Source organism: Choloepus didactylus, chromosome 5, assembly GCF_015220235.1.
Source record: "Choloepus didactylus isolate mChoDid1 chromosome 5, mChoDid1.pri, whole genome shotgun sequence".
Taxonomy (NCBI): domain Eukaryota; kingdom Metazoa; phylum Chordata; class Mammalia; order Pilosa; family Megalonychidae; genus Choloepus; species Choloepus didactylus.
This window is the reverse complement of record NC_051311.1, coordinates 153,002,285-153,020,056: the sequence shown is the minus strand read 5'-3', so window position 1 is coordinate 153,020,056 and position 17,772 is coordinate 153,002,285. Positions and strand designations below refer to the sequence as shown.

Below are 17,772 nucleotides of genomic sequence, written 5' to 3'. Positions count from 1 at the left end.
AGAACCAGAAAGTGGATGACGGGATTGTGAAGGAAAGAAGCTGTGGCTTAGGGTTAATTTGAGCATTCCTCAGCTGGCAAATACGAGGTCCACATAGCTATTTTCTTATGCAATGACAATGTACCAATATCGGTGGGACCCATGAAAACATCCTTCCCTAACTCTGAAAATGGCTTTATTTGAAGATAGAAGAAAATTTTGGAAAATATCTCAATAAAATGCATGACGACAAGTTTACACATCAGAATTGTCAGTAGATCAGGGATCAAACAGGCTGGTGATATTAATGTCACCGCCATCCTGGGGAGCTGTGGCCAGGACCAAAGGTCAGGAAGGTGTGGAATATCACCAGCATAGAGGAGCCATAAGCAAGGAGCCTTCAAAGCCTGGGTCAAGCAAAGGCAAAACTAGAAGACACGATTCAGAAGGGGAAATTACAGCAACACTGGAGACGTGGTGGCAGACCATGGAATGAAAATCTGAGGATACGAACCAAAGAGTACCGAGTCCAAAGGCTTATGAGCATGAACCAAACCTTTCCTTGGTATTAAAGAAGTGGCCCTCTGTGCTGGTTTGGATAGCTGTTATCCGTCTGTTCTAGAGCTCACAACTTGCTACTAAAAATATTTTTAAGCATTTCTAAGAAGTGGAGGCAATGCAACAGAACAAAGAACAGAGCAGTTGAATTCCACTTCCTTGATGTACTTACGTTCCACGAAGTAAGAGCTGGCATCAATCTTCCAGATGATCTGGCCCCGATGAGAACCATTGACTCCACGGTTCTTATAGTCCAGGAAGTTTTCAGACAGGACCTCATCTATATCCCCAGAAGAAGAAAGCAGAGGAGGGAAATAGATCAGTCAACAGCATATTGAGAAACCAAGGACAAAGACCAAAGGTTAGTCATGCCACTTCCAGCTCAGCAGAAAGAAAAGCTCCTGGTAGCATAGAATTAGAGAGCTGGAAGCATCCTCAGACACTGTACAGACCAACCCCTTTTAATGCAGGGCTCTCCTCCCTACCCCACAACACCATTGGCAAGTGACCATCTAGCTGGTTCCTGAACACCTCCAGAAACATAGAAACAGTTACTTCTTTGGTAATTCATTTCACTTTTGAATAGCTCTAACTTGTGTGAAATCTCAGGGTCAAAATTCTCCTCCTAAATTTTCCATTAGCTGACCTCCTTTTGGAGTTGAGGACAAGACATAAGAAAACACACAATCATAATTTCTTTTGAAGACAGTTCTCAGGGGCCCCACTCATATCATCTCTTCTCCAGCCTGGACACCCATCATCATCCTAAATATGAGACTCATTCATGAATTTATTCATCTTTTCCTTCACATACTCATGCATTTATTTGTTCATTCAAGAGATACTTATTGAGATCTAACTATCTTTTCCAGATGCTGGTAAGGTGCAGGAAATATGGGATTGGGCAAAATCCATATGGATCTCTTCTGAAGTAGAGCTTACAAATGACTGAAGATACAGTCATGAAACACTGAACAAAGAAATAAATGATTATATCTTGCAAAAAGGGATATTAAGGAAAGAACAGGGCTTTCTGACAGAGGATACCAAGGAGGAGGCCACCAGGTGGTCAGGGGAGCCCTGAGGGTTGAGATGAAGCCACTGGTGGAGACCAAGGGTGAGCCTGCGGCAGGTGGGGTAGCACCCAGGCTTGGAGTTCAAGGGCCAAGGCAGGTACAGACTCCTGCATGGAGACATGAAGAGGAGTTGCTAGATGATTGTGAGCTTTTCCCTCTCCTGCTCCTTCTCCACTCATTACATTTCAACCCACTGATGTCCTTTTTAAAGCCAGTGCCCTGAAAGGAATGCAGCCTTCTTGGAGCTGACTCTTACCTCCTTGGTTGCAGACACTACACTTTCAATGCAAACTAAGACAGGGATATGAATTTGAACATTATCTTCTATGGGGCCCTTGCAGTTCCAACTTTACTAGAAAATAACCATCTGAGATACATGGATCTGACACTGTGGGAAAAAAATAACATGCTCTGAGAGTCCAGATCCACCACCTGGGCTGGAGAGACAATGAGAACACAAGGCTCCTGAGGGCTGGCCCAGAGTCCTGCTTCGCACTGAGGGGTCCCCACCCTGCCCCGAAGTCCCCATCCTCTGTCTGGCTGGACTGAGAAAACAGGTGGTGATGAGGTGCAAAGAGGGCTGGACTTGTAGCAAAGGACCCAGCTCTGGAGGGTTTTTTGTGCCATTTCCCAAGAGTGTCACTTTTATAGATTCAGATTCCTCATCTGCAAAGTGGGACTAGTAATAAATTGCAACCTCTTGGAGGAGGATTAAATAAGATAATTGGCAAGTGTATTTGTTACCTGCCAGGTTGATGATATGCTTTTGGCTGGCCCTCCTTTAACAGAGATTATTGGGCAAAGCAAGGACGCCTCTGCCTCATTAACGGCAAGAACAGTTTGATTCCCTTGGAAAATCCCTTGTTTGCAAAATTTGCCTGTCTTTATATTCACAGTGTGTGTGCAGAGCTGTTTGGGTTACTAAGATGATTGCATAATACGCCTTTTACAGTAATTGCCTCATTTCTGAAAAAAGGCATAATATTTTCCTAGCTCCCCAGGACTTCAGTACAGATATAACCAGTCTCACACCCAGACAGAAATATGCCTCATTATGGCAATTCTCCACGGGGTGGTATTTATCTGAATTTATCCACTCCATTCACCAGAGTATTCATGTTAATAGTCGTGGTCAGGGACCCATATACGATAACAGCTAGAAGGGCCATGTTCATTGACGCATTAGTATATATTGATTGCTTTTTTCCGTTCCAAGCATTGTGCTAAACCTTGGAGATGCACTGGTGGAACAAGACCTGGTCTTTGTTCTCAGAGAGTTTATAAGCTTTTGGGGATTCAGTCAAGAAAACAGGCAATTATAATAAGTATAAGGATGGGTAAGTTTCAGAGAACCATAGGGGCTCACAAGAGAAAATGTTGGGGGGGGGTGAGAAGAATCAGGAAAGGTTGACGAGAATGGCAAAATAACACACATTTTACAGAAAACGAGATGTATTTCACTATGCACATTTAAACCCAATACATTTTAGGGGATTGGCAATTGGTCCTGATAACTGTCCCATTCCCTTACACTAATAATAACACTTAATAACAAATCTCACAAGGGAAAATAGCTTCATCTCTATTCTTGCCTGTGCCATCCATGCTCAGAGGTCAACTCCTTCCCCAAAGGCATTTAACACCAATCGTTAGAACAGTTACTAGTCTTTGCCTATGAATCCAAATGCATTTGCAGAGGCAGAGGCAGAAAAATGCTCTCAATATTTTAAGCAGAAAGGGATTTAATGCAAGGAAGTAGGTACTGGAGAAATGAACTCTAGGCTGAGCCTCTGGGACATAGCCCCCAGAAAAACACTGCCTAACTGGCTCTCAGGCAAGGCTGCTGCCTCTGCCTCACTCAGAAAGGCTACCGTGGGACCTCTGAGGACACAACAGTACAGTGCAGGAGTTGCAATCTGGAGAGCAGGAGGCTGCTGTCCAGTCTGCAGCAACTGCCTTGCAACTGCCTTGCAACTCACAGACATAGTGACTAGCCAGTGGCAAGCCAAGCAAGTCACAGCCACCACCACGCAATGGACTCTTGACACCGATGCAGCTCATGAGTGGACAGTGGAGGACTGCTGCAGAAAAGCTCAGTTTCTCAAAGGCTGCACTTGCAGCAGCCACAGGCTTTTAAACAGCAGTAGATCCCCACATCTCAATTCCACCTTCCAAATCTTGCACTGGTGCCTCCAAGGGAAGGGACCAAATGTGCATGGAGAACATGGTTGCAGAGGAGCTGGGGTATGTAATTTTTAGCCACCCAGATTCAATACTAGAGGAAGGCACACAAGAAGAGAAGCAATGGTTTTGTGATGCTGGCAGCTACTAGCCTTCTACCCAGTGAGTTTTTTTTTTTTTTTTTTCTGGATTATTTGTCATGGTTGTACTCTCTATACTGACTAGAGGGATATTTACAGCTCCCCTGAGGCAGGAAGGTTGCATCTACCATTACTAGCTGTGTGATCTTAGACACTTATTTAATCCCCCTGGGTCTTCATTTTTCCACTACAAAATGGGATCATATAGTTACCAATGTCAAAATTTTGTTGTGAGGATTAAATGAGCCAATACATTTAACGGTCTTAGAACAGTGTCAGACATCTTAGAAGCAGCTATTTCCATTTACAGTCAGGGCTAAAAAGAGGGTCCATGACACTTACTGTGCAAAACCATTAATAATAACCTGGAACATTTGTTTAGGCCAGCACCATTTAAACTTTTACCATAAGTCATTCTGAATAGAATACATAGAGATGTACTAAGTTCCTCAAAAAATGATAGACTGTATTTGCTGGATGAAGTTTGTTTCTTCTAGTATGTAGAATTCTACCTCCTGCTCCATAGTTTATTATAGAGGAAAGAACTTTGCGGTTATTTGAGTCAGAAAGCTTTAGTGCAGTTTACAGACACAAGCATCCCTGAGAAGTCAAGGAATATATTTTCTCTTGCCTTCAAAATTAAAACTGTATTTATGGTTTCCACACCCTATTCTATAATAGAAGAATTTACAGTAAGATGATTAATTCATGTTGAATGCATAATAAAAATAACTGAATATATACAAAGAAGGCCCAGAATTGATTGAAAAGGAGAACCTGCTGCCCAGATCTTCTAAGCCTAAGAAAAAAATACAATGTGGTTTCCGTTTCTCAGAGTAAGTCATGCCATCTGATAACCAAATATTGGAAAATTTTCCAAGGATTCTGCCACATTGGCTGGACTACGGCTATACTAAATAGTAGCCCATGAGAGGGAGAGAATCAACACACCTCTCTCACTACTAAGCCAGGTATGTAGCAGCTCTGCTCTCTTGTACCAAGAAGAGATCCCAGGGATTAAGTGGAAGGGAGGCCCTAAAAATCATTGCCCCTTTCTCCTCCTCTGTGGCTTCTTTCTCAGATTGTTTCAGTGAACACAAGTTACTGTATCTGGTTGTGCTGTAACTAGGAAGTACACCTTCAGCTCCTTCTCTAGATATTCTGATAGTGTGTCTGATGTAAAGGGAAAATTTCAGTTCTTCAACATTTGCTGGCCATTGGAAGCATTCTGGGAGTTTCTGTGTGCAGGCATCTAGCCAAAGACATGATTTCAGCTTTTGCCCTGAATATTAAAATGTGAAGCTCTGCACATGAAATGTTTCCTAAGGGAAAGAGTTGAGTTTCCATACTTTATAAATTCCCAGAACTCCAAGTGTGTTGTTTCCCAAACTGGAACACTTCAGGATAAATTGTGGTAATTAAGAAAGTGTTTCTTGCTCAAGAAATATAGGGACTGCTGGGTTAAATAAAGTGAGGTGGGTTGCTCTGCTCTGGGACTCCTCAAACCCATTAATAATTATTTTGGATCTCCAATCATGGGGTAATGTAGGCAGGGTTTTTCATTCTTATTTAACCATAGAATTCTTTCCCCATGGAATGCTAACTGAATTCCACTGAAATTAATGTTTAGGATACAGTCCATGAGTGCTACTCATGTGGCCAAGATATGTATGCCTTCATCTATCATTGCTTTTATACTACTATTTGCAGAAAATAAAAAAGGCAGGCTAAAAAATATAAAGGATCAAAGAAAGTGCCCATGTCTGCAAAATTAAAGTCAATTTTGCAGAAGATGAAAGGAATATGAAAGCATGCTGGCTGAGGTTCTAGTGTGCCGGAAGCAGAGATATTGATAGGATTAAGAATCAATAGTGAAAAATAAAAATTAGTTTGAATCCATATAGGGGTTTCTAAGCCTCAGCAATTTGGTATCCTGATCTAGGTGATTCTTTGTGGTGGAGACTGGCCTGTGCATTGTGGGCTGTTTAGTGGCATCCTTGGCCTCCACCCACTAGAGGACACTAGCATGTGTCACCCCAATTTTGACAACCAAAATGTCTCCAGACATTGTGAAATGTGCACTGTGGGACAAAATTCCCCTTGGTTGAGAACGACTGGTCTATGGCTAAAAGCATTTGCAACAAGAAAAGTAAGAGAATGCATAACTTTTAAATCAACAGGCCTATCCAATAGAAAGCAGAAAAAAAAAAAAAAAAAAAAGAACCAAAAAAGAAAATCCTGTAAATAAAAGAGAATAAAGATGGTAAAAAATAAATCCTAATGTAACAGTAAGTACAATAAATATAAATATAGTGTACTTGTCAATGAAAAGTCAGAGTCTCCGATCAGAATAAACACCACAAAGAACAACACTTCAAAAAAAAAACAGAGAACAATTGAAAATAAAGGAAGAAAAAAGATGCACTAGTCAAAAAGGAAGCAGAAGAAAACTGAAGTAACAATCTTAAAAGCTAATAAAATAGAATTCAAGGCAAAGAATAACATAACGGACACAGACAGCTCTGTAAAACAAACAATAGTGAAAAAAAGATATAAATATCATGGACATTTATGCACCTAAAATAAGGTGTCAATAACTACAAAATATAAAACTTACAGAAATGAAGATAGAGATAAATTAAATGTTTTTGCCAGCGATTTTAACATACCCCATTCAAAAACTGGAAGAATAGAGATCAAAGAACATATATGAATTTTTAAATTAAGATTAAACTTTCATATGCAAATATACACACATATATGTGTGTGTGTATATATATATATGCAAGCATACACAGAGAGAAAGCAAAAGATAGCAAGAGACAGAGAGACAGAGAGAGAGAAAGGAGAGAGAGAGAGAGAGAATTCAGAACAAAGAATATAAATTCTTTTTGACTATTCATGGGATATTTACAAAAATTAAGCAGGTGCAGGTCACAAAGAAGCCTCAAAAAATTCCAAATAACAATTTGAAACAGATCATAATCTCTAACTACACTCAGGTGGAGCAAACTAGAAGTTATGGAAGAGAACGTATGTCTCCAGGCACCAGGCTTCAAAGATTCCACTTCAGAGAATTTTAAATTTTAATGTTGTTCTGAGTTATCATCTCTTGATTTGTTGATTTTGAATACATGAATGTATTCTAATCTCATTGTGTTTTAAATTCCTGGGCAAATTCTAGAGTGGTGTAGGGATATCATGGTATAACATGGTATGATAATACATATGATTCATTAAAACTCTAAATTAATAAGAAAGCTAGTTTTACAACTTATGAGTGTATTATGCCTACTTTACCTGTTCAGTTATATGTTCATGATTTTAACTGCATATTTATTTCATAGTTAAGAAGCTTTAATAAACGTTGCTTCCCAAAAAGTCAAATGAATGTCTATTTTTAAACAATGATAATCCTACATAGTATTTTGAGATATTAAATGTTATTTTAATATTGACATGTAAAATGAAGAGGCGAAAAATATTTGTATAGATATCTTCTCAATTTAGTATTTAACAATTAGAGGCACTAATAATATTATTCAAAGTATATATCCTAACCAATGGTTCAAAGCTGTTCCTGTAGTGTGAATAAGTCATGGTCATTACTGATTCTTTAAGTAGAGAACAAATAAACAATTAGATTTTATTTGTCAGTCAAGTTGCAATTGCTGAATGAATAATTAAAAGCCATTTCCTGAAAATACTGATTTCTAACCAATCTGCCTCTATTTACTTGACTTTGTTTTTGTTTTTACCAAATCATTAAGCTTCTTTCTGCCCATTTTTCTGATATTTAGAATCTCTTTCCAGTTCCCTGCTGGTTTGGTAAGAAGCCTTTGTCTATTATGTACAACTAAAACAATTGAGTCTACATCTAAGGGCCAAGTGTAGACTGAATGAAGTCTGGAAATTAGGGTAATTTGCCATGATGCATCCAGAAAATAAAGCTACCTGACAAGGTAAATCAAGAAGCAACCGCTTATTGATTGCCAGGCAGTATATGCACATTATCCCATCAATCCTTCTCCATAACCCTATAAAGAAGGTTGCATTTTTTCCCTCTATTTTGAAGCCATGCATCTGACCAGTAACAGAGCATAATCTTAAACCTGTTCTACCTGTCACAAACCACATGAACATTCTCCATCCCATGCTACAGAGAGACCCACTCATCACTCTTGTCTAGTGCATCATAAACCACTCCAAATGTAAGGGCAACAAAATGTTGTTTCATTTTTATGACAACAGCAATGTTATTGCTATTGCCCCATCACTGGGTTCCTGTGTTCTTGTTTAAGGACAGCATTAGTGAGAGGGTCAGTGAGCAGGGACACACAGTGCACCCCACATCCAAGACTCCCACTGTGTGCAGTGGAAGAAAAGGTATGTTTGCCTCGAAAGCTCTAGAAGTCCTAAGATGCAGGAGGCATCCAAACCGGGATGCACTTGTACATCCACGTGGCCCAATGACATGGCCCATGCCTGACACTGCGCAAGAATGAGCCCGAGATGCTGCTAGAAGTGTAAGTTCCACCACCAAGGTAGGTGGCTGCGTGGCCTTGGGATCAGCATTTCCTCATTTGGGAAATGACAGATTAGGTGAAACTGCCACATGTTAAAGGTTGAATTGTGTCCCTCACAAAGACATATTCAAGTCCTGGGAATGTGACCTTGTTTGCAAATAGGGTCTTTGAAGATATGATTAGTTAAGATAAGGCCAAACTGTATTTGGGTGAACCCTAACCCGGTATGTCTTTATAAGAAGAGGAAATTTGGCCACAAGACACACAGACATGGGAAGAAGGCCATTTGATGACACAGGCAGAGACTGAAGTGCTGCAGTTGCAAGCCAAGGAACACCAAGGATTGCCAGCCAACGCCAGAAGCTAGGAGGAAACAAGGGAGGATTCTTCCTTGCAGGAGATATGGCCCACTAACACCTTCATTTTGGACTTCCAGTCTCCAGAACTGAGATTATAAATTCCTGTTGTTTCGAGACACCCAGTTTCTCGTACCTTGTCACAGTAGCTCTAGGAAACTAAGACACTACCTCTAAAATTCTAGGGCTGGATCTATGATGTGATCTTTGGCAAGGTACTGCAAATACTGGAAAATAAGTTACTAAGGATATACAAGGTGTGAACTTTCAAGATCAGCAGATATTTCTGGATTTGGACATTATTTTTGAAATGCTATGCTGTTGAAAGTATTGGCATTTTGCATTAAACAACTTCACAGCTATATATGTGCTGCCACTACGAGAATAACAAACTGTTGAATTAAGATTCTAAGACCATGAGCTGTGTTTCCTTTGGTCTCTGACAAAATGTCATGTTAACTGAAGATCTCATCATTCACTCAGGGAATTTCTTGACATTGGATACTGCTTACTGCCCCTTCCTTTGTCTGACACCCTCTTCTCTTGTCTTCTATGATGTGTTCTCCTAGCTTTTGTCCTGCCCTTTGATCACTCTTCCATCTGCTTTTTGAGTTCCTCTCTCTTGGACAGGCCTTTCTGTTGCTCTCTTTCTACACACAAATCCATAGGTGAACTTACCACTTCAGGGGCTGGTGAGCCCAAAATATGCACCCCCCCCCCCCAGTGTGGATCTTGGGCTAAGCCTCAGACCCACCCATTCATTCACCATGGATGAAAGTCCCTTGGGTACCCCAGACTCAGGATGTTCATCATTGAATTCATCACCTTCTCCCCAAATATGCCCCCCTCCCCATTATTCCCTAACTGGGAATTGCATCAACACCCACCAGCTGCAGGAAGGTACAGCAGTAAAGAGTTGACTCAAAACTAGATCTGAGATCAAATACCTAAGCGTTTAAGGTGCTAAATAAATATGCAACATTCATAATTAAAGTGGGGGTGGGAGAAAGGGGAAAAAAGCGAAATGAAGGATGCAGGCCAGGGGCAGCTAATGTTTACTCCAGCTGATTATAGTCAAGCAGAATTTACAGGCTCAGTTTGCCAAACTGAGGCTTTTTTGTGTGTGAGAGAGACTGGAAATTTGGATTGCTATGTGAAATCTCGACATTTTTAAATGTCGGTAATTAATCATATTTAAAACAAAACAATGTGAATTAAACAAAATATGCTTGGTAGGCTGTTCTTTTGCAATCTCTGTTCTGAATTGATGATTTTCAAACACTTTTATTCAAGAACTGTTTTTTTAAAGCAATTCATTTTTATCTGTATGGAAATCCAATTTAGCAAGCAAACACTATCAAAAATTTCAAAAATTATGTTTCTCCCTCTTTACAAAAATGTATTTATTGTAAATATGTAAACTAAGCTGTTTGCAAAACCTGTGAGAGTCCAAAGATATTTCCCTGACAGCTAGTAGCCAGATAAGATCCCCTTTATTCTATCAGAAAAAGGGTCCAGGTTGTAAAATACTCATAACAATCCATTACTTCCTGTGATAGCTGATGATGTTAAATCTGACATTGTGTCTGAACGAGTTAGCAGTGCATTGCACAGACTGACTGTAGAAGGACCAAATTCAATTGAACCTGGTGTGTAACTCTCTTGTGTTATCTAGCAATTAATTACACAATTACTTGCCAACAGTGTGAGCTTGTCAATTTCCACTACCCCTGTTCCAATAAGTAAATTAGATGAAATCCATTTCTTCATGTAAATTTATTTTCATATCTTGAAAACTATAGGATTTATTTTCCAAACCATTCAATGAGAACAGTAAAACTTATAAAGTTAGTTTCCTGGGTGCCCAATTTATTTGCATATTTTGGTTCATTTGCATAGACTTCAGAAAAATTGCATAGAGAGATATCTGCTCTTCTAATGAACTTTTGACTTCAGAAATCTCAAAATTTTGAATCAAGCTATAGCTAAAGTCAAGTCAACTTTCTCCATCACCACGGACACACTGGCATTTTCCTTGCCACCATCACATTGTGCCTTCGTCTGTGGGGTGCTGGTTCTGACTCGGTGTATAATGCCATTGTGTTTTGAGTACAAAAGCAGTAAGAATGTCCAAAGAGCCAGTGAAAAGAGACCTATGATTATGTTGGAGACCAAACTGAAATTACATCCATATGCTGTGTGTATATTGGTTGTTTACATGTTGTTTGTTTGATTGTATTCTTTTCTTTATTTTGGAGTAATGAAAATACTTGAAAATTGATTGTGGTAATGAATGCACGACTATATATATGATGATACTGTGTGCCATTGATTGTATACTTTGGCTGGATTATATGGTGTGTGAGTATATCTCAGTAAAATTGCATTAAAAAAAGATCTGGTAGATAACATGTTTGTGCATTTTAATTAAATTAAGAGAGTTTATTAAAATATTCATGCATACATATGGGTGGAGTGTGAATAAACATACTTATTGTATCTAAAACCACACCCACGGGACAGTATTTCAGAGGGCCATTGTTATCTGGTCTACCTAAGTCAGTGAGCCAGTCAAGCTGGGCTGGCAAAGGATATTCCGCTTACCGATGAGGTACATGCCAATCCAGTCTCCGGCGTCCACTTCCTCTTTGATATCCCAGTGGATGACCAGGTCCTGCGAGTGCCCGATGGAGTAGTAGGAGCTGCTGACCATCAGCGTGGAGCGGCTGTCTGAGGTGACCAGGTCGGTGTCACTGGTGGAGCGGGGGATGGTGACAGCGCCGAGGGGGCCGTCCCTGAGGTCCACGTTGTGGAACTGGTCGGGGTTGTAGCTGTACCGCAGAGGCTCCTTGCACCGGCGACGGCTCTGGGAGTTCCTGGATGGAGATGCCATGGCGGCCAGGCCTAAAAACCTGTTCTGGTACAGGTTCTGTGGGGACAAAGAGACAACCAGCAGGGTCAGGAGAGGTTGGCAGCTCGGCTGCTGTCTTCACAGGCACCAAAAGGCGTGCTGGAAGAAACGAGCCGTGCACGAGCTGTCCTCTCAGGCAGATTTGGGACATGACATAGAGCATCTTCCTCATGACACATTCTATAGCTTGGGTTCCCACAGGGAAGGCAGGAAGAGAAACCTAAGCTCACCAAGGGGCCTTATATTCCCATGCTCTGCTGTAGCCCCCTCTAACCTACTTGAGACTAGAAGGCCTGGGATGTGTGCAGAATGGCCCTGCAGATGTGACTGCCCCCCAAACAAAGTGCTACTCTTGATTTCCCCAAAGTAGATCCAATTGGATCCACTTGGATCCTCCTTTAGGGTAACGATGGTTATGAACACTGATCATCTTAGTGTTCAAGTCCCTTTACATAGCCCAGAATTAGAGGAGGTCCCTGTTCGGTAAGGTGGTCCTTTTCCATTTAGAACCCTCTCACACTACAGAATGTTTCTGGGCAGTCTCAGATTTCTAGTAAGGATTTCAGACATCCTAGCGATCTTTACTGAACACCAAAATTTTCAGTAAACTCCAATCTCAGAGGGGTGTGTCTCCCCTGGAACCAATATTATTGTAAACATTGCACTTGAGAAAAAAATGCATGTTGTAAAAAATTATTTATTGATTACAACAGTGAGCACTTAAAATGAGCTGAGCTGATTCAGGGAAATAAATTGAAGAAAGGGTATTACATAGAACTTGTAGACGGGATTCATTTTGGAAACAAGCAAGGGTGACAATGACTTCATCAAAGTAAACCCAAACGGGGATTTAAATTTTTATGGCTCCTGCCTATAAAAATACATGATATTCTACAACTAATGATACTTGTGTTTTCAAGAAGAGAAAATTAAGGCCAGAAAAAATTGAGACCTCAGGGGCTGTAACTTATTATACACATCAATCAAATGCCAGCCAGCTATTGACTTTGTGTTTGCCAGCGAGAGGACCAGACCAGCACCAGCGCCAGTGTCTTCTTTAAATGATATAAATCTATTTTGAAGTAATTTAGATCTGTACCTTTTCCATCTTCCAAGACCAGGGCACTTATAAAAAGTCCATTAGTCTGATAAAATGTTATACGGGCATCCCTGGTGGTCACGGGGCATTTTCATTCACTGTATCCCTTGTTAGGGATTCCTCTAGCCCCACTGATGGTAACCGTGGAACCACTATGGGCAAAAATGCCAGGCTCCAGAGAGCAACTCATTACACTACTGGGGCCGTAGGTCCTATTAAAAAAAAAAAAAATTGTCACTGTGACAGTTTGAAAATAGATTGACCATGGTGTTGCCTGGAAACCAGTTCTTGCAGGGAGGCAGACAAAGCACCTGAGCCACAGGGAGTCTGAACCACCCCCTTCCTCTCGGCACGGTGGCTGCTCTGGGCAGTTTGGGGAGGATCTCTGTAAACTAACCATCTCTAGGGACCTTCGTCCTGCAATCTTTGCAAAATCTCCAAAATAAAAAGGCCGCTGCTAGAGCATACAATGTCTTCATACTTGTGGGACTAATAGCATCGCACAGTACTACGATGAGGATTAAAAACTACTTAGAATTAGATGAAACTGCCAAGTATATCATTATGAGTTTTAGCTTTGGAGTTGGTCCAAACCATGATCAATGCTGGTACAGCAGCTTTCCAGCTTCCCAACCATGTGTTTCTGGGCAAGTTACTTTATCTGGGTTTCAGTTTCCTCATCTGTAAAATGGGGTTGTTTTCAGAATTTAACGAGATAAGTCAAGCACTGAGCATAGTAAGTTCTTGGTAAACTCATTACTACCATTACTGCTTTTCGTAATGAAGCTCACTGAAACATAGGTCCCAGGAGTGAGCCAGGCTCACTGACAAAGTGGAACTTCCCATCACCCAGGGTCCTTACATTTAAAATTCTTTCTGTTATGGACCCACAGATCATTCCCAGCCATGGCCCTTCCGGTTTCCTTACAAAGTCGAAACTGCAAATGTTAAACAGCCTAGAGATTTTGTAAAGGGGCCCAATATGCAAGTATTCACAGGTATCCCTGTATCTGTAAGCTTTGTGCTTGATAGTCTATTTTTGAATTCAAGTTGATGAAGCCAAGAGACAGATTTTTATCTATGTGATTTCCGTCAGGGCTTCGAAAGGATTATGGAGTGTGTTCTGGTTTGCTAATGCTGCCGTTATGCAAAATACCAGAAATGGATTGGCTTTATAAAGAGGGGTTATTTGGTTACAAATTTATGCTCTTAAAGCCAGAAAGTGTCCAAGGTAAGGCATCAGTAATAGGGTGCCTTCACTGGAGAAAGGCCATTGGCATCTGGAAAACCTCTGTTAGCTGCGAATGCACGTCACTGGTGTCTGCTTGCTCCCAGGTTGCATTTCAAAATGGTGTTCACCAAAATGTCAGCATCAACTTTCAATGGCTGTCTTCAAAATGCCTCTCTTGGCTGCAGCTGCTCTGAGCTACTTCTGTCTGAGCTCTTACAGTGCTCAGGTAAACTAATCAAGACCCAGACTAAATGGGTGAAGCCACACTTCCATGGAAACATTCAATCAAGAGGTCACACCCTAATCAAAGTTGTCACTCACAGTTGGGTGGGTCATATCTCCATGGAAACAACCTAATCCTGATATCCCATGCAATTGCATTAAAAGATCATGGCTTTTTCTTGAGGGACATAATATTTCCAAACTGGCACAGGGTATTTCTCTTTGGTCAAGGACAAAAACAGTTGTTTTACTATAATTCCCTGGAAGCCAGGCAACTCTCCTGAAGCTGCTCGTCAAATTACACCAGGCATTACCCTCCACACAGTGAGAACAAAGACGTTGAAGGAAACTTCAGTCAAGAAGGAAGTTTGCTCCATCAACAAATAGGTAGCTAAACAAAATGTAGTCCATATACACAATGGAATATTATTCTCCATATGAAAGAACAAAGTTCTGAGATATATTACAACATGGAGGAAGCTTGAAAACATTGTGCTCAGTGGAATAAGCAGACACACAAGGACAGATATTGTACAATGTCACTTATAAGAGATGTCTAGAAATAGCAAATCCATAGAGACAGAAAGTAGATTAGAGGTTATTAGGTGACAGGGAAAGGGGGAAAGGAAGTATATGTTTGGTGGATATGGAATGTTTGCAAGTAAAATTATCTAGAAAAAAAGGAAGAAAAATGTGGTAGGTCAAAAAAAGTCAATCTTAAAAAGTTACAAATGGTATAGCTCCATTTATATAACATTTTTGAAATGAAAAAAAAATTAGAATTAGAGAATAGATTAGTGGTTGCCAGGGGCAAGGGCAGGGGTGTAGGCAAGAGGCAAGGAATTGTAAAAGGCAAGCCGAGGGGTCCTTGTCTTGGTGGAACTGTTCTGTATCTCAGCTGTGGTTGTGAATACGTGACCCGATATAGATGATAAAATGCTAAAGAATTTAATACACACACAAATGAGTGCAAGTAGAACTGAGAAAATCTGAATAAGATCAGCAGATTGTATCAAGGTCAATATCCTCGTTGGGATGTTGTATTGTAGTTTTGCAAGATGTTTCCATCGGGGGGAATCTGGTCAAAGTGTATAAGTGATGTTTCTGCAGTATTTCTTAGAACTGCAAGTGAATCTACAATTATCTCAATTTATTTTAGTTAAATAGCAAAGAAAGACTTTGTTGGTAATTTAATAGATGGGAATAGTGACATTTGCTTGGAAGAAGAAGGCTGGTCTCGAAACTCCTTCTTGGACACGGTACTTGCTCAGCCTCCAGGTCTTTGCACGTATCCTCCATCAAACATACTTGTAGGAAGGATTTTACTTCTTCTAGATCATGCTCAAGCACCAACTCTGCTAGAACCTCGACTTGTGTCCTTCCCCATTCCCAAGACACTGGGGCTTTCTGCTCTACGTTCCACAGGAATCCCATCCTCCTGTGGGGATTCTTTTACGATATTATTGCCAGTTAACCTGCCCATGCTTAGCCCTGGGCACTTGACTTATCTCATTAAATTCTGAAAACAACCCCATTTTACAGATGTGGAAATGAAACCCAGATAAAGTAACTTGTCCGGAAATACACGGTTAGGAAGCTGAGAAGCTGCTGTGCTTGCAAGGCCTCTGCTTTTCTTTTTAATATTCCATGTACTGGGCATAATTCCTGGCACATAAAAGGCCCTCCAAACTCTAATTAATAGAACTAGTTTTTTCCAACTATATCCCATCTTGGTCCATAAAGGGCTTAAGGCAGCTCATAAAAATAGATAAACTACAGAGACGTGGTAATTTAGTAGTATATATTGCAAAGAGAGAAGATAAAGATGGGGACAAAAAAGTATGCAAGGAAGCTCACATTAAACTGTATCCCACTGTCATCACATCCTGAGCAGGTCTGTTAAAAGATGCCCAAGAATTGCTTCCTGGTGGGATTGCAGCAGGTGGCTAGAGTTGATTGCCCCATGGTTGAGTCTTGGTGGCCACCGGATTCATGAGTGTTCTTAGCTGAAGCTATAGAATCATCAGCTGGAGGAAGTAATATAATCATTCTTCCTTCACATCTGAACCGTGGGAGATAGATGAGGATCTGCCCAGTTTTAAAACAGACCTGGGTAAAAGATTGCTCTCTTCCTATACAAGGATCCCAATGTTTTACAACACCACAATTGTTCTTAACCTCTACGGCAAATACTGCTGGACAGAAGACCCCTCTCTTACTGTCTGCAAAGGGGAGGAGTGGCTCCCTCCATTCTCTGTATGAACAGAAAGGCAGTGAGTACCACTAAATTGCTCCCAGCTTTGTCTCCATCCCACCAAGTAATTCAGTGTCATTTGCCTTCTCTGACCTACAGTTATAGACACTATCACACTGATAAGACCACGAGAACTTCAGTAACATTGCAATTTTCCAATTACTAGTTGTAATTGGCCAATGATTATGGGCTCTGTTAAGCATCAATGTTAATTGACCCTTGAAAATATGGGTCCAAAGAGAGAGCCCCTGAAAGCATCTAATTACATTGTGCAAAGAGCCCCGCTTTATAGACAGTAAGATGCCAACTGCTGTTTTAGTCCCCATTTGTAACGGAGCTTCCATCAATGATTTTTGCTTATTTGTTTTATTTTTCAACTTAAAAAACATTGTAATTGTTGACATGTGTTGAATTAAGTGATATGTTCTTGGACTTTTAAAAAATCCAGGCTTTGCATGCCTAATATGTTTTAAGACACTCTTAGGCAGTACAGCATATTATCAAAAACAAAACCTCTTCTGTAAGGAAATAGAATCATAAAAGCAGAAAACCTTCAATTCTAGGGAAGGAATGTGTTATTATGTGTGGGTTCTTTTTTAAGGAAATAGGGAGAAAAAAGATTATGCTGTGTCAATTTCTATCTGACAAAGTCATTACTAGCTTTTCTGTTTTGAAATATAAAGCTGTAAGAGAGTGCCATATTGAAATGAAAAGAGAGCAGACAAAAGGCATATTTATAGGAGAGAACATGATTCTTAAAAATTGCCTCTACATTAAGAAATAAAAAATTGGAAGTAAAAAACATAGGTTCTGAAGGAAATTTTATTAAAGCATATGAGATGAGGTATAGAAACAAACTTTATTTAGTTGGGAGAAGCATAATAGATTTTCAGTCCAAGAGAAGATTTTATGTGGAGCAAATGGATGACTGACACTTTTTTTTTTTAATCCTACACTCAGCTGTGGTTATTCTAACCAGGAGTAACAGATCTTGTTAAAAAAGATTAACATATGACTTGTCTTTTTCCACAAAGGATTTGAAAAATTTACAACAAAAAAATGTGTAATGGAATAAGGAAACATGAAACAGATAGAAATCAGGAAGTAGCAATAAAAAAAGGACACTAATAATTACTGAGCATTTACTCTATGCAGATTACTTAATATATTATCTCATTAAAACCCCATCAAGTATTACTCTTCCCTATCAGCGAGAAAACCAGTTCAGAAGGGCTACTA

At 40.2% G+C, this 17,772-nt stretch overlaps 1 protein-coding gene across 2 annotated transcripts in view; it reads right to left on the bottom strand.

The window, feature by feature from the left end:
* Positions 1-17,772, bottom strand: part of HECW1 (HECT, C2 and WW domain containing E3 ubiquitin protein ligase 1) — a 402,469-nt gene that overhangs the window by 205,238 nt on the left and 179,459 nt on the right. For both annotated transcript variants that reach the window (XM_037837142.1, XM_037837143.1), the window contains exons 3-4: positions 11,421-11,745; positions 710-817 (exon numbers count right to left, since the gene is read on the bottom strand). In XM_037837142.1, the coding sequence (XP_037693070.1) occupies positions 710-817; positions 11,421-11,745 (433 nt within the window). The remainder of the gene's footprint in view (positions 1-709; positions 818-11,420; positions 11,746-17,772) is intronic.